Source organism: Mauremys mutica, chromosome 11 (assembly GCF_020497125.1).
Source record: "Mauremys mutica isolate MM-2020 ecotype Southern chromosome 11, ASM2049712v1, whole genome shotgun sequence".
NCBI lineage: Eukaryota > Metazoa > Chordata > Testudines > Geoemydidae > Mauremys > Mauremys mutica.
In genome coordinates this window covers 28,086,578-28,104,788 of record NC_059082.1, presented here as the reverse complement: position 1 = coordinate 28,104,788, position 18,211 = coordinate 28,086,578, and the positions used below count along the sequence as shown (strand labels likewise).

General features: G+C 44.8%; 1 protein-coding gene across 7 annotated transcripts in view; it reads left to right on the top strand.

The window, feature by feature from the left end:
- THSD4 (thrombospondin type 1 domain containing 4) overlaps positions 1–18,211 on the top strand; it is a 645,198-nt gene that overhangs the window by 599,485 nt on the left and 27,502 nt on the right. For all 7 annotated transcript variants that reach the window (XM_044980124.1, XM_044980125.1, XM_044980123.1 and 4 more), the window contains one exon: positions 16,764–16,937. In XM_044980124.1, the coding sequence (XP_044836059.1) occupies positions 16,764–16,937 (174 nt within the window). The remainder of the gene's footprint in view (positions 1–16,763; positions 16,938–18,211) is intronic.

Sequence of the window (18,211 nt, the reverse complement as noted above, 5' to 3'; positions counted from 1 at the left end):
CACAAAAAAATCATAGCATTACTTTAATAGTTATTTCAGGGAACATTGACATAATCCCTGTGTATGCACTTATGTAGAGTCTTATGGACTTTGGGGCTTATATACGTTTCATGTGCAAAGCTTATGGTTTGCATGACCACAGTGTGGATCACGTGGTGTATCTTCTTCTGTATATGGTAGCCAGACCTTCCACGCTCCTCCTCTCAAAAAATAAACCAATCAACCACAAGTTTAGAGAGTGACATGGTCCAGTAAATACTTAAAGAATTTAAAGTTAGGTGTCAAATACCTGACTCTGATATCCACTAAGCTCCAACTGAAACACACTGAGAGAAATTTCCATTTATTTCAGTATGAAAAAGGGAGAGCAGTAGTATTGTTCCCATTGAAGTCAACAGGAGCAGGGTCGGGCCCAAAGCATTTAACAAGAACTCCAGTCTATTTCTATTTGTCATACTACATTCATTGTTTCTTTTTCTATGAAAAAAAAATTGACTGGCTAATTAACTCTCCAAATTCCAAATGCTGCCTTTACATTATCTGTGATTTTTTTCACTTACAGAAAAGCTCAGTAAAATTTACTATCATGAGTTTGCACAAACAAATTTGCATAGGTCTTCCCAAGTCTCTCTTGCAATGAACCTGACAGCTCAAAATCAGGGGCGCCATTTCAGATTTTGGTAGCGGGGGCAACTTTAACCATGATTTATGGGACTCCTTAGGCTCTAGTTTTTTGGCAGATAACTTAGCAATTAGCTGACAGGAGCCCACTCAGCTCTAATAACATGTTTTGACATCTTGTGGCAAGTTGCTTAAGGCAGTGGTTCTCAAACTAGGGCCATCGCTTGTTCAGGGAAAGCCCCTGTGGGCCAGGCCGGTTTGTTTACCTGCCGTGTCCACAGGTTCGGCTGATCGCGGCTCCCACTGGCCGCAGTTCGCCTCTCCAGGCCAATGGGGGCTGCAGGAAGCGGCCCTAGTTTGAGAACCACTGGCTTAAGGGACCCTTGTTAGGTTTTAAATTTTAATGTATAGTCTTACTTTACTACTAACTCTGTGGAGAGAGAGACCCCATCAGGACTCCTGGGTTCTATCCCAGTTCTGGGAGGAGAGTGGGATCTAGTGGGTTACAGCGAGGAGCAGATGCATCTGCATTCTATATAAGAACATCAGAATGGCCATACTGGGTAAGACCAATGGTCCATCTAGCCCAGTATCCTATCTTCCAAGAGTGGCCAATGTCAGGTGCCCCAGGGGGAATGAACAGAACAGTAATCATCAAGTTGCCCTGTTGCCCACTCCCAACTTCTGGCAAACAGAGGCGAGGGACATGCAGAACAGGGTGTTGGATCCCTGCCCACCCTGGCTAATAATCATTACTGGACCTATCCTCCATGAACTTATCTAGTTTGGATTGGAACCCTCTCATAGTTTGGGCCTTCACAACATCCCCAGGCAAAGAGTTCCACATGTTGACTGTGAAGAAATACTTTTGTTTGTTTGTTTTAAATCTGGTGCCTATTAATTTCATTTGGTGACCCCTAGTTCTTGTGTTACGTGAAGGAGTAAATAACACTTCCTTATTCAATTTTTACACTCCATTCATGATTTTATAGACCTCCATCATATCCCCCCTTATTCATCTCTTTGCCAAGCTGAAAAGTCCCAGTCTTTTTAATCTCTCTTCATACAGAAACTGTTCTAAACCCCTAATCATTTCTGTTGCCCTTCTCTGTACTTTTTCCAAATCCAATATATCTTTTTGAGATGGGGTGACCAAATCTGCACTCACTATTCAATATGTTGGTGTACCATGGATTTACATAGAAGCAATAAGATATTTTTCTCTTATTATCTATCCCTTTCCATAATTATTTCCAATATTCTGTTTCTTAGCTTTTTTAATTGCCACTGCACATTGAGCAGATGTTTTCAGAGAACTATCCACAATGACTCCAAAATCTCTTTATGGACGGGTTCAGCTAATTTAGACTCCATCATTTTGTATGTATAATTGGGATTGTATTTTGCCAAGTGCATTACTTTGCATTTATCAACACTGAATTTCTTCTGCCATTGTGTTGTCCAGTCACCAAGTTTTGTGAGATCCCTTTGTAACTCTTTGCAATCTGCTTTGGACTTAACTATCTTGAGTAATTTGTATCATCTGCAAATTTTACCACCTCACTGTGTACCCCTTTTTCCAGATCATTTATGAATATGTTGAATAGGACTGGTCCCAGTACAGACCCCTGAGGGTTACCACTATTTACCTCTCTCCATTCTCACCTTTTATTTTTACCCTTTGTTTCCAATCTTTTAACTGAAGTGCCTGGCAGTGCGTTCAGGATCATCTAAGGATCTTTAATCTACTTTAATGATAAGCCTTTTGTTATCTTAATCACCTTGCCTCTGTTTATAAACAAATTTCCTGCCTCAGGGCTTGGCTACACTGGAGAGTTGCAGCATTGGTGGTGGGTTTACAGCGCTGCCACTTACTCACCGTTCACACTTGCAAGGCACATACAGCGCTGCATCTCCCTGGCTGCAGTGCTGGCTGTACTCCTGCTCTGCCTCGGGTATAACTATTGCAGTGCTGGTGATGCAGCGCTGCTCCGCCAGTGTGGCCACCAAAAGCGCTGTTGTTGGCCTCCAGAGGTATTTGGAGGTATCCCAGAATGCCTGTTCAGCCACTCTGCTCATCAGTTGGAACTCTACTGCCCTGGCCTCAGGTGACCCGCCCTTTAAATGCCCCGGGAATTTTAAAGATCCTCTTCCTGTTTGCTCAGACAGGTGTGGAGTGCAATCAGCGAATCTTTCCAGGTGACCATGCCTCCACGCGCCAAACGAGCCCCAGCATGGAGCAATGGCGAGTTGCTGGACCTCATCAGTGTTTGGGGGGAGGAAGCTGTGCAGTCCCAGCTGCGCTCCAGCCGTAGGAATTATGATACCTATGGCCAGGTATCAAAGGCCATGCTGGAAAGGGGCCATGACCGGGACGCGGTGCAGTGCATGGTTAAAGTGAAGGAGCTGCGGAGTGCCTATTGCAAAGCCCGCGAGGGAAACCGCCACTCCAGCGCTGCCCCCACGACCTGCCGTTTTTACAAGGAGCTGGACGCGATACTTGGGGGTGACCCCACTGCCAATCCGACGACCACGATGGACACTTCAGAGCGGGGGGAGGAGGAGGGGGAGGAAACCGAGAGTGAGGGTACTGGGGTGGGGGGAGACACCCCAGAGTCCCAGGAGGCATGCAGCCAGGAGCTCTTCTCAAGCCAGGAGGAAGGTAGCCAGTCACAGCAGCTGGTACTTGGTGAAGGAGAAGCAGAGGAGCGGGTTACCGGTAAGCGGCTTTTATTTTCAGGATGGAAATGTTTCGGGAGAGGAGGCGGGGTTAGGGCTGCATGCATGCATGCCTAGATGTGGAATAGCCCATTGATGTGGTCTATCACGTCGCGGTAATCGGCCTCGGTAATCTCTTCAAAAGTTTCAACCAGAGCGTGGGCGATGCGCATGCGCAAGTTTATAGGGAGAGCCAGTGTGGTCCTTGTCCCAGTCAGGCTAACGCGTCCGTGCCACTGTGCCGTGAGGGGTGGGGGGGACCATTGCTGCACACAGGCAAGCTGCAAAGGGGCCAGGGCGGAATCCGCATTGCTGTAGAGGAGCCTCCCGCTCTTCCCAGGTGACCCGCAGCAGCAAGATATCTTCCAGGATAAACTCCTGTGGAAAATGTTGGGAGAGTGTTCAGTGCAGATGCCCCCTTGTAGCTGTTCGCTGTCCCCAACGCACAGAAACCCCTGCACAGCTCTGAAGCAACCAGTCCCCCTTACTCACCATTTTGTGGCTCCTGTGGGTTATGTGCTCTCTGTTTGGTATGGGAAAAGTATGCTAAAGTGAAGACTGTAAACTCCTTCACTGTGTGGGAATAATTGTCTGGATGAGATTATAAACAATGCTGCCTCTGTTAACTGTTGCCATTTTTGCCTTTCGAAAAGTGTCCTTGACTACTGGACTGCCCGTATCATTGACTGCTCAGAGGCTACAAAACCTCAGGAAGAAGCCGCAAAAAAGCAAAGAAGACATGCTGAAAGCAGTTATGGATCAGTCTGCCAGAAAGAGTAAGAAAGTGCAGGACTGGAGGAAAAACCTGCAGGACTGGAGGGAAAGGGAAAGCAGGATCTGCCAGAGAAACGCAGCGGCTAAGAAGAAAAGCACAGCGCAGCTGATAAGCATCCTGGCGCACCAAGCGGACTCTATCCAGTCACTCGTAGCCATGCAGGCAGAGCACTACCGTGCCGGCCCCCCCCATCCCAAAGCTCTTTCCCTTGTGCCCCAATGTCAGCTCCAAACCCCCTTCCCCAGCATCCAGGTTCTTACCACCACCAGCTGCCCCCAACACCTGTACGTTCACCAACCAGCCCTGAGAGCTACGACCCTTACCCTCTGTACTCAACCCCCATCACCATGCAGTATTTTCATCCTGAAGTGCAGCACTCATTGCACAGCATTCCAGACAGGACATATTAAAACCTGTGACTGTACAGTCCACCACCCCACCCCCCTGCCCTTTTAGGTTCCCAAAATGTTGTGTGTCTGTCAATAAAGTTATTTTCTTTTCAATAAATGAATTCTTGGCTTTGAAAACAGTCTTTATTATTGCAGAAATTGAAAGATACCGTAGCCCAGGAAAGAAACAGGCACTGCAAATCATTTTAGGAAAAACAGATTCCTACTAACATTGTAACCACTGCACTTCACTCCCGTGCAAGGCAACAAACATTACTGTTGGCTTTCAGCTGGGCCTCTCTAGTAGCCCTGCTCTCTGGCTGTGCAAATTCAGCCTCCAGGCATTGAACCTCGGCAGTCCATGCCTGACTGAATGTTTCACCCTTCCCTTCACAAATATTATGGAGGATACAGCACACGGATATAACCGCAGGGACGCTGCTTTCCCCCAAGTCTAGCTTCCCATACAGAGATTGCCAGCGCTCTTTTAAACGGCCAAAAGCATACTCCACAGACATTCGGCACCGACTCAGCCTGTAGTTGAACTGGTCCTTGCTCCTGTCAAGCTTCCCTGTATACGGTTTCATGAGCCAAGGCATTAACGGGTAAGCGGGGTCTCCAAGGATCACAATGGGCATTTCGATGTCCCCTACTGTGATCTTCCGGTCTGGGAAAAAAGTCCCGGCCTGCATCTTCCTGAACAGGCCACTGTTCAGAAAGATGCGTGCATCATGCACCTTTCCAGGCCAGCCTGTGTAAATGTCAATGAAACACCCACGGTGATCCACAGGCGCCTGGAGAACCATAGAGAAATACCCCTTCCAATTAACGTACTCAGATGCTAGATGGGGTGGTGCCAGAATAGGAATATGCGTCCCATATATCGCCCCTCCACAATTAGGGAAACCCATTTGTGCAAAGCCATCCACAATGTCCTGCACGTTCCCCAGAGTCATGGTTCTTCTTAGCAGGATGCCGATTAATGGCCCTGCAAACTTGCATCAACACGATTCCAACAGTCGACTTTCCCACTCCAAACTGGTTCCCGACTGATCGGTAGCTGTCTGGAGTTGCCAGCTTCCAGACTGCAATAGCCATCCGCTTCTCCACTGGCAGGGCAGCTCTCAATCTCGTGTCCTTGCACCGCAAGGTGTGGGCGAGCTCAGCACGCAGTCCCATGAAAGTGGCTTTTCTCATCCGAAAGTTCTGCAGCGATTGCTCGTCATCCCAGACTTCCATGACGATGTGATCCCACCACTCAGTGCTTGTTTCCCGAGCCCAAAAGCAGCGTTCCATGGTGCTGAGCATTTCTGTGAATGCCACAAGCAATTTCGTGTCATATGCGTCAGGCTGATATCATCATCGTCGGACTCCTCACTGTCACTTTGGAGCTGAAGGAATAGCTCAACTGCCAAATGTGATGTGCTGGCGAGACTCATCAGCATATTCCTCAGCAGCTCAGGCTCCATTTCCCACAGAAATTGTGCTGCACAGAAACCGTTGGAAGAGTCACAATGGTGCCAAACGTGGACGGAAAAACAGTGACTGCTGGGATGTGAAGCGATGCATCACGGGGCATTGGGACAGGAAGCGGAATGACCCGCACCCTTCCATCACCTTCCCACAACCCACGGCATCAAAATGGGACGAGGTGCTCTGTAGGATAGTTGCCCATAATGCACCACTCACAATAGCACTGCAAATGCTGCAAATGTGGCCACACTGCAGCGCTGGTAGCTGTCAGTGTGGCCACACTCCAGCGCTTTCCCTACACAGCTGTACGAAGACAGCTGTAACTCCCAGCGCTGCACATCTGCAAGTGTAGCCAAGTCCTCAAAGGCTGTGCTGCTCACAGCTTTGGAACTCATCACATATCACCCTCAAGCTGTTGTAATTAAGAGCTCCTTCTGGGGCTAGGGTGAGTAGACCTCCCCTATGAAACTTGGGGGGGGGGCTAAATCACATTGTGTTAAAACAGCAAAGTTTCACCATATTTGGAGTCAAATTCATAAATCAATCCAGGCCAGGGTGTAAGGTTGGTGACCGTTACCAAACATATCAACAAAACTAGGTTAACAGAAATTAAATGATCTCCATGTGGCCTGGAAATGTTGTTGCTAATGGTCCATATGGCTCTGATCTATAGTTCAGTTTACTGGAGAGTGAGAAGCAGGGAACACACACTCTCCTATTTTACTACAGTCAGAAAATCACCCATGTTCTCTTTCAACTGACTGGAGTGCTCAGTTGTTGTTCTGTATTACCATATTTTTGTTTGTTCATTTGTTTCTCATTTTATATTTAGTACATATTTACAAGAGAGAGATTTTAAAATGTTAATGATATTTGGAAGCCAAAATAAAAGCTGTGAAGAAAACAGCATCGTGCATTAGGGAACAGCAAAGCAAGACTAGCTTTGAATCTCAGCTATGCTACAATAAAATGAAATAATAATATTTACCTTATATCTCCCATTGGAGAGATTATAGGGTTCTTCACATACACTAATAATGTAATCCCCATTTAACAGATGAGGAAATGGAGGCACATAAGAACAGGCATACTGGTTCAGATCAGTGGTCTATCTAGCCATGCTGTCTCTGACAATTGCCAATACCAGATGCTTCAGAGGGAATTAACAGAACAGGACAGTTATTGAGTGATTCATCCCCTATTGTCTAGTTCCAGCTTCTGGCAGTCAGAGGTTTAGGGACACCTGGAGCATGGGTTGCATCCCTGACCATCTTGGCTAATAGCAATTGATGGACCTATCTTCCATGAATTTATCTAGTCTTTTTAAACCCAGTTATACTTTTGGCCTTCACAACATCCTCTGGCAATGAGCTCCACAGGTTAACTGTGCATTTTGTGTGGGGAAGTACTTCCATAGACATCCTTAAGGTTTCAGAAGTGCTGAGCATCTGACTTCCATGGGTTGGCAGGTGCTCAGAACAATTGAAGTTCAGGAGATAAGTTTTACGCACAGGGTCACAAAGTGAGTCTATAGCAAAGCTGGAAAAAGAACTCAGGGCACTTGAGTCCCAGTCCTGTGCCTCATAATCAAAAGACCATACTTTCAGTTATGAAAGTTAAATGCCATAAATAAACAGTATGTCACAACAAGTGAAAAATTAGGTTTAGAAAGTGCAATGACATATCCTCAAGCCTGAGTGGCAGAACACTACAGGCTTAAGTCGACCTAAGTTACACATCTCCAGCTACATGAATAATATAGCTGGAGTCGACGTAGCTCAGGTCAACTCATTGTGGTGTCTATACCACACTGGGTCAATGGGAGACACTCTCCCGTTGACTTACCTTATGCTTCTCATTCCAGTGGAGTACCTGAGTCAACGGGAGAGTGAGCTGTGGTCGATTTAGTGGGTCTTCACTAGACCCTCTAAATTAACCCCTGGTGGATCAATCACCGCAGCGATCCAAGGTAAGTGTAGACATGCCCGGAGATAAGGAGAAGATGTAAGAAGTGTTGTTGTAGCTATGTTGGTCCCATGATATTACAGAGAGAAGGGAGAGTGAGGTAATATCTTTTATTGGACCAATCTCTCAAGCTTGCACGGAGCTCTTCTTCACCTTTGGGAAATGTATTCAGAGTGTCACTGATAAATACAAGATGAAACAGATTGTTTAGCATAACTAGTTAACATGTATTTCAAGGACTTCTCAAGGTGGAGTGTTCAGTTAGCACCTTTCCAGTCATGGGGTGGGAAAGGAAAAAAAATCCCTCCCAATGACACAATCGCTGCCTGCCTCAAATATCTACAAGACAATGGACAACACTCAGATATCCACATGACCCCAAATACATTGCCAAACTCATCCATTTCATCCTCATCCATAACAATTTTACATTCAACAACAAGCACTTTTTCTAAACCCTGGGAAAAGCCATGGGTACTAGGATTGTTCCCCAATATGTCAACTTCTTCATAGGCCACCTTTAGGAAGAATTTCTGGATAAATGCACCAAGAAACAAAGTATATACCAGAGCTACATTAACGATATTTTATCCTCTGGCCAGGTAACCAAAACTCCCAACATAGATTTCCACCACCCATCAATTAAACTCTCTCTAGAATGCTCCCACACTAGCATCATCTTCCTTGACACCACGTTCGTCTTCAACAGTGAAACCCGACAGACAACTATATACAAGAAACCCTCAGATTGCCACACCTACCTTCACAGATCCAGTAACCACTCCAAAATACACCAAGAAATCTGTTATCTACAGCCAGAGACTCAGACACCAGAGACTATGCTCCGAGGAGAAAGTCCGGGATATACACCTTAACACACTTAAAACCACCTTCACCAAAAAAGGACGCTCCACCAGAAAATTAAATTGCATCATGAAACGGGCCACATAAAATACCCCAAAAGAATCTGCTTCAATATAGAAATAAAATCCCCTCTGACCGCGCATTCCTAGTTGTCACCTACCACCCCACACTGGAACCCCATACAGGGTATTATTAAACAATTTCAACCCGTACTCAGTGGGGACCACATCCTGAAATAAATCTTTCCTGAACCTTCTCTTTGGGCCTACAAACAACCCCCACCCTCTCCAAGCTCATCATCAGAAGCCAACTTCCCACAGACCAGGACACACCAACTCAAAGCAGTGTCAGGCACTGCCAGAAAAACAGATGCAAAATCTGTAGACGTGTCTTCATTGCTACGATGATCAACACCCCCCACAACACACCTTTCAAGATCAATGGGCTCCTACAAATACATATCACAACCTCATCCAGTGCACTAATTGCCCCAATAACAACTGTGTGGGTGAAATGAAACAAGCATTATGCTGTCGAATGAACTCACACAGAAAAATGATAAAAGACAGAAACACCTTATCACTGTGGGTGAACACTTTTCACAAAGTGATCACTCTATTTCTGACCTCTCAGTCCTCATCCTCAAACCTTCAAAGATGAACTTGGGAGTTTAAATTCATTACTTTGCTAGACACTAAAAATCCTGGACTAAATAGGGACACTGGATTTATGTACACAGTGTTGTATGCAGATTTAGTGCTACCTGCTGCTTTTAAAATTCTGTGTCAATTTCAGATGATGTATACCCTTACCGGGATTATTCCTGTTAATACTGAGTTCTTACTGGTCTTGAACATACAGCCTTGAGATGGCTGGTTGGAGTTCTACCAAAAAACTAGGTCTATCCACTGCAGTTTACTGCTCTGTAACCTGGCATAAATCTCATCTTCAACAGGCTAGCTGACTTATATTTCAGTGAAAGTGTTTCCTGTTCTTTAGTGTCGTATATTTTGACAGTGCATTATCCATGACTTGAGAAATTCACCCTAGAAATTCCAGGTAGTTTTTAGAAATCAATATACAATATGACTTTCCAAATTGTTAAATTATTCTGAAATGCCTACAGTTCTGATATTGAAGGCTGCCAAATTATCCTCCCAAAGCTGACTCTACAACGGAGGTGGTTGCTTAGGGCAGCAAAATGTTCAGGGACTGTTTGTATGGGTGACTGGTTTAGTACACTAGATTAGCTAGCCTGCCACGAGCAATAGAAACCCTAGTTAATCCTGTATCAAGGAGTGGATTTACCATGAAACTAACCATGCAGTTGCTCGGGCCCCCAAAGACAGTGGGGCCCCCAAAATGCAGGACAAATATCTGACAACCTGCCCCTGAGTCCCAGCCAGCGGTGCAGCAAGGCTCAGGCAGGCAGGCTGCCTGCATACCATGGCGGGTGGCCCCACGCCGCTCCCAAAAGCAGCCAGCTGCTGGCATGTCTCTGCACACCCCCTGTTGCGGGGTGGGGGGATGTGGCTCCACGTGCTTCCCCCGCCCTGGGAAGCGCACGGAGACCCACTGTCCACCTCCTACCAAGGGGCGCACAGAGACATGCCAGCAGCAGGGCTAAGGCGGCTCCCTTTCCAGTCTACCTCCCTCCCTCTGCACTGCTTCATTCCCAGAAGTGACCAGCATGTCCCTGCGGCCTCTGGGAGGGGGGGTGTCTCCCCGTGCTCTCCCCGTCCTGAGCACCAACTCCGCAGCTCCCACTGGCCGGGAACTGCAGCCAATGGAAGCTGCAGGGGGCGGCGCCTGTAGGCAGCAGTGTGCGGAGACCCCCTGACCCTGCCCCCACCCCCTCCTAGGAGCTGAACTCCACACCCAAACTTCCTCCCAGAGCCCGTACCCCTCACCCCCTCCCACATCCCAACCCCCTGACCCAGCACAGAGCCCACACCCAGCACCCAAACTTCCTCCCAGAGTCCACCCACCGCACTCCCTCCTGCACCCAACCCCCTGCCCCAATCAAGGTACCTCACTTTATTTTCATTTACTTCCCATTACTTATAATATAGGAGGAGGATGAAGAAAAAAAGAATGAAAAATGGAGATGAGATGAGAAAGAATGTTCTTTTCCTTGCCTGGGTCCCCAGGGGGATGCCCCAAAAATGAAGCTGTGCACAGGGCCCTGTGAAGTTCACCTGGTTTTATCTGGACCGGTGAGCTGCTAGGTCACTCCAATCCTTGACTCTGGGAGCCAGCCTTACCCTGCTCTGCTGTGAGAACCCCCACTCCTGGGCTGTTCACGCACAGCCCTTGGCATGTAAGTTGCTCCTTGAATTGTGCAAGCGAATGAAACTCGCCAATATCTCTGGTCCCAGACACAACCCTAGGAACCTCCCTCTTGCAGTGTCCAGTTATGCCTGTTTGATGCTGCAAACTTATATGAGTTCGTCAGTTTAACAAAGAAATTGATATGCACCAGGCTTGTTATCCGAAAGGGAGTTTCTGTTACACTTCAAACCAAACACACTGCTTCAGGTAGAATAAACAAACAAATTTATTAACTATAAAGATAGATTTTAAGTGATTATAAGTCAGATTTGGTCAAATGAAATAAATGCAAAACACATTCTAAGCTGATCTTAACACTTTCAGTGCCCTTAGATGCTTCTCACCACAGGCTGGCCGGTTGCCCTTCATCCAGGCTCTCCCCTTTGATCAGCGCTTCAGTCACTTGGTGGTGATGTCTGTAGATGGAGGTGGAAGAGAGAAGAAGAGCATGGCAAACATCTCTTCCTTTTATCATGTTCTTTCTTCTCTCTTGGCTTTGCCCCCTCCCTTCAGAGTCAGGTGAGCATTACCTCATCGCAGTCCCAAACTGACCAAAGGATCGCTCGAAAGTCCAACAGATCCTTTGTTGCTACCTAGGCCAGTGTCCTTTGTTCCTGTGAGGATGGGCTGGGTTTGTACCATACATGCCCTGATGAGGTGTGAACTGCCCCTCTGCTCTTGAAGAGTCTTTGCCTGGGCTTGCTTTAAGCCATGAGGACACATTTTCAGCCTCATAACTATATACATGAAATTACAACCTATAACAACGATTACTATAACATTACCATAACAACAATGCTCAGTGCATCATGAGCCTTCCGAAGACACCCGACATGACAAACTTTGCATTGGATACCACACAATCATATTTTAAGGATATTCCTCTGAGGTACAGAACATCACAGGCCCCACTAACTCTAAATCGACACCGCCTGTATCCCATGGTCTATTATGATTAACAATGATTGTTTCTAACAGTGCACATATAAAATAGAATTCTCTTGGTCCTGGTCAACTAAAGGGTAAGGAAGGCCTAGGGAAAGCCATGGAAAGTGCAGAGGTTCCACCTCACAGGAGATCATGCAAATGTGTTTTTTTTCTTCCAAGTTTTAAGTAAAACTCAGTCAAAGTGTCAAGTTTCCCCTCATTTTGTGTGCAAACCCTGTTAGAGCACCAATTTCGCATTGTTTCAGCGCAAAGCCATAACTCAGTATTTAGTTTGCAATGAAACACAAAACCAGTCTAATTTTGAAGGACATGTTGATAGAAGTGTGGCCAATGCCTAAAGAAGCCTTTTTTCCTCCTCCAGTTTATATCCCTTTCGCATGATGCAGCTGCTTCAGATTTCCTAAAAAACATGTGACTGCCAAAAACAAATTGGTTTGTTTATAAGCAATCAGGCACTCATTGGTCAATACAGAATGCTATTATATTTTCAGACTTTAATATAAAACCAGACATTTTACTGGAAACTATACATAGAGATTAGAATTACAATAAAACAAGCTCATATTTTATCACAGAATGCTGAAGTTAAGTACAATAGCGCACCAGATTTCACAGGCAACACTAAAAATATTTCCACCCTCCAGGATTTACATACATCTTCAGGAGTCCAACTCTCACCAAGGTTCAGACTCTGAAGGGGGGGGTGTCTAATTGTTCACATCACTAACAGTGGTGGTGCAGTTCATTGTGTTGTGACTTGGGATAGTCACTGGTCACACCTAATTCCTATTGCAACCCTATTATTGCTCTTCCACCACTAGTATATTTCTAGCCAACACCCTACTTCTAAACATCTCACACACTTTTCCCTTGGTTTCAGAAACTTAATGTGTAGTAGCCCCAGCATTCCAGTACGGTAACCAGTCTGAAGGAAAATCTTCATTGGCATCTCTCTGGAGAGGTCCTGTGTCAGCTACTCCCCTTATTCTGTTGTAACAAGGCAAGAGAAAGTTTAAGCAATTACTTGACATAATAAAACACCCTGATGTTGGGAGCAGGGGCATAGCTCTTGGATCTGAAAGATAATGAGCATATATTAGGACAATAGAGGTTAGAGCATCACTTTAAATAAAAATAAATACACCAATCGGGTAACAGAAAAATAAAGTGGGAAATAAGCTGAATTTATCAAATAGTTACGGCATTTTTACTATTCGTCTGGGAAAGATTTGGCTGGGTCACTATTTTAATGTAAGTACCAATTAACCACTAATTCTACAAAGTTTCTAGTGTCTCTGCTGCATTAGCTCATTTAACTTCACACTGAATAATTTTCCTGTGTGTTTCGTCTGATTGGTTTAAACATGCTTAGTATCTCAGACAAATAGGAGCCAGCTTTTCTATTTGGGACACTTATGACCAGATTTTCAAAGGAGATCAGCATTGCTCCCAGTACACTGATCTCCTTTGAAAATCTGGCCTTTATTTGGCTTCCTAAATGGGGATTGAGCTCTCTTGAAAATTTGGCCCTTAATGTATTGCCAGTAGATCACTGCTTGCTTCACCTTGGAGTATATTCCAAAAGCACTAGTGTCCAGTTTTCACATAGTTTAGGTGGAATGGAGGTGAATGATTTTTGTAACTTTGTTTTTTAACTTTTCATAGATTGATTTTTATTTTTATTTAGCTCCGTGGTTTGAGCATTGGCCTGCTAAACCCAGGGTTGTGAGTTCAGTCCTTGAGGGGGCCATTTAGTGAACTGGGGTCAAAATCTGTCTGGGGACTGGTCCTGCTTTGAGCAAGGGGTTGGACTAGATGATCTTCTGAGGTCCCTTCCAACCCTGATATTCTATGATTGATTGTAGTACATAAATTGGAGAGGATTTGCACAATCTTCTAAATAGTGTAGGAAATAATGTGTGGGATAGGGATGGGGTCTGGAGAAGGGATATCAGCAGAAATTGGCGAGTTTTACCAATGCTTTACTAGAAAACATGTTACTTGTTTCTTTGGGTTTTTTTTAAACTTCAGTTAAAACTAAAAATGGTGGCCTAAAACCACATGAAATGAGTGGGGAGAGAGGGCTTGGTTTAGCTCCTCGTAGGCAAATGTCTGCATTGCTGTTCTCACTTACCTGGAAGCCACATTGACTATCTTAGTTTAGAATAAGAATTGGAGACTGAATTATCAATGTAACTCCAGGTTGGCACATCAGTGTGTGGAAGCTTGCACAATCACAGCTTACCTGTTCTACCTATCCTGTGAATAAACACAGAAATTCAGGCCTCCTGCTCCTGGAGCAAGTGGTGCCAGATCAGACCTCAGTTTTACCCAGAGGTCATTCTGACGACCTTCACAAACACTGGTTTCAATTATTTTTTTTAAGAAGGTAGGGAATAAAAGGGGCTTCAAGCTGAACTGATGAGGGAGGGAGTTTGGGAAGAAAAGAAACAGCATGCCTCTGAATATCAGGGTGGGTGTCACCCAAACTTGTATTTTTGTGGGAATACAAAGCAACATAACATATGTGTGTAATCTGTAAAAACTGAAAGGGAAAGCATGGCTTTAGCCAAATACTCCCTCGCTGTACCTTTGGGTAGAGCCCTGTGCAGGACTGTTTTTTAATTCTGCTCCCATCCGCTCCTGCTATTATGGCAGCAGGTCCCGTGGAACTGTGGGATCCCAGTCCCGCTGCAGGGCACTACGCTAGTCCTGTGCTGGGCTCTACCTTTGGGCTCTTGGGAACCTGGCTTTCACATAGGAGGTTTTTACTTATGAAAAAAACAACATGGAAAACCAAATACTAAAATAAGAAACATTTGGGTTTTACGTTTGCTGCTCAGATCCTTTGTGGGTTGCTAATCTATAGTTAAATCTCACAGCACAGAGTGGGATAGCTTGATACCTTCCCATCTGGTATTTCCTTTGTTATTTGAGACATTAGTCCAGCTCAGACATAATCATTTAAAACAGAAGACTATTGAGAATTTCTGGAAGACTTCACAGACTAAGCTTGTTCCCAATTCTGTTTTGTTTGGGAAGCAGAAAAATAAATTAGATTGTCAAATGGAAATTACTTAGAAATGAGGAAATTGTTTGCAGGATAACCCTGCTTCTGTCCCCCTTACCCTCTGTATATTTAACAATACCTTTCTAGGGTGTAATATGCCGAGTGGATACAAGACATATTCCCACTTAGAGAGACAAGATGGATGAGATAATATCTTTTATTGGACTAACTTCGGTATGTGAGAGAGACAAACTTTTGAGCTTACACGAAGAAGCTTGTCGTTGGTCCAGTAAAAGATATTACCTCACCCACCTTCTTTCGCTAATATTGCTAATATCCTGAGACATGGCTACAGCAACACTGCACATTCCTGCTTAGTTGGTTTGAAATACAGTTATTTATAGGGCTCAGTTAAACACTTACGTATTGAGAACTATGTAGGTCATAGTATTAAATAGGGGACCAGCATATATTTTAATCCTTACAGGCAAAACTTAACTTGTGCCAGAGCTGTTAATGTTAATGTATCACAGAATCAAGTTCTCTGGAAAAAATTATAATCAATAGTTTTACACTGAAATTATTTGTTTAATAATTAGTGATGAGTTAATAATGATTGAGTTAGGGTTTGCCTGACCCTTTCATGTACCTTTTTATCACTCTGTGGTGGTTCTAGCTGTTGCACTCTGCAGTATGAGCAACAGATTTCAAGACATGCTCTGCAGCCCACCTCAGGACCAGTGACAGGGGTCTAGGAAAGGCCTCCCAGCCCCCATCCTCTTTGCCAGCAGTAGGCTGTCACTATTGGTGTATAAATACCAATTGGAGCACCCAGATGTGAAACGGGGTGTCCTGCCTGAAGCACCAAAGTTTGAAAATGGAGCCATGCATGTCTCATATTCTTACTTTGAAAAGCAGTTTGTCTAATTCAGGGGTCAGCAACCTCTGGCATGTGGCTCACCAAGGGAAGCACCCTGGCGGGCCGGGCCAGTTTACCTGCCGCGTCGGCAGGTTCGGCCGATCGCGGCTCCCACTGGCCGCAGTTCGCCATCCCAGGCCAATGGGGATGGCGGGAAGCCGCGGCCAGCACATCCCTCGGCCCACACCGCTTCCCGCAGCCCCCATTGTCCTGGGACAGCGAACCACGGCCAATGGGAGCCGCGGTCAGCCGAACTGCCAATGCAGCAGGAAAACAAACTGGTCCAGCCCGCCAGGGTGCTTATCCTGGCAAGCCGCATGCCAGAGGTTGCTGACCGCTGGTCTAATTCATCCATTTCCCCCTTCCGTCTGCTCACACCCTCTCCCACTGTGTGTGTATATACAGAAACAAAACAAATCTGGGGTGGAGGAGAAGAGCTTTGAAGAACTACCATGACTTCATCCTGCTCACTATCCTTCCCTCCCCACCTCATCCCTTTCATCTCTCTTGACCATTTAGATTGTAAGCTCTTTAAAGCAGGGACTGTCTTTTATTATGTTTGTACAGCACCTAGCATAATAGAGCCCTGACATGATATGGGGCCTTTTGGCACAACAGTAATACAAATAATAATGAAAATTGAATAGTATCATTAGCGCTTCCAGGATTGTTCTCGCTCTTCATTTCATTGTGTAACTGTGGTCCAAAGAATGGGGCTAATAAGTGTCTATTTCATCTCCCATCATACAGTGTTCTGCTGAATGTGGTGCAGGAGTCCGAACACGGTCAGTAGTTTGTATGACCAACCATGTTAGCAGCTTGCCACTGGAGGGCTGTGGGAATAACAGACCCTTTGAAACAATCCCCTGCGACAATGGACCCTGTGTGGGTAAAGTGGAGTGGTTTGCTGGAAGCTGGAGTCAGGTGAGTTTTACATTGAAATGATATATTTATATTTCTATCACCATTTTTTATCTATACAACAATTTTTTAAAGTGGGAAAGTATTTTGGTTGTGCACCTTTAGGACTAATTACAAACCGTCGGTTTATTTTTTGTTCAGTTGCTATGATATATATTTGCTGTCATTTTCTCCCCCTGTTTTTTATTACTTGGGTGAAATTATTATGACACTTGGATGAAAATAAGATTTTTGTTTCTTTGCTCCTCTACTACTACACTTGTATCTCTCAGCTGGAGACATAAATCCAGATCTAGTTTCCTTTGTGTCACTGCCACAGAGCAGCTGGGGATTCCCCTGCAGAGGAATCCTCATGTGACACAAACCCAGCAACCAGCTCTTTGTAACATTTCCTTCCCCCATGGTATAGGTGATATTTCCTGGGTAGACCAGAGGCTGGAGTACACTGCTCTGGACAGCAAAGCTACCCGTAGAGGACTATTCTAGCCAGCATAATTTAGATCATCCCTTAGGCTGAGTTAAGTTACACCTGGGGTTTGTTTGGTCCCAGGATCAGAAGCATGGACAGTAAAGTTAGAGCTACCCACTACCCCAAATCCAGGTACACAGTTCTCATTTGATGACACACTGTCATCAGTAACTAGTACGATATTACAAATCTCTAACGGTAAGTGAATTATAAGCAACAAAAGTTAATGAAACAGATATTTTTCGTGAAATGTTCCTTCGTTTTAAAATAAAAAATGATAAACATAGGCTATATTCCCGCAACTTTCTCTGAATGATATGTTTTTCATAAGATATGAGGATGTCTTTAATGATAAGTTTTTCACCAAATAGCAAAAAATGTTGCCATTACACTTGAGATTTGAAAGTTTAATGACTGGTTTCAGTGACCAGTGGAAAGAATTTGTTTAATTTAAAAAAAAAAAAAAGGAGCAGATAAGTTTTTGTACTTCTTTGCCACAGTTAAACATGTTCAGTGATATTCCATTAGACAGATATAATAATAACCCAACCTTTACTGTAGAACTAGTTGATGATGCTCAACAAGATTAATTATTGAAAGAATTACAAAGGACTCTTCTCTACTGCCAGCCCCAGTTCAAGAGAGAATCTCCCTGTTTAGGTCCAGTCAACACTTTAATAAACGTTTTCCTGGCATAACTATGTTAGGTGTCATTTTTGCCACCTCATTATTCTGGTAAAACCCCAGTGTAGGTGCAGTTACACTGGTAGAAGGTACTGGTATAACTATAGCTACACTAGTGGGATTT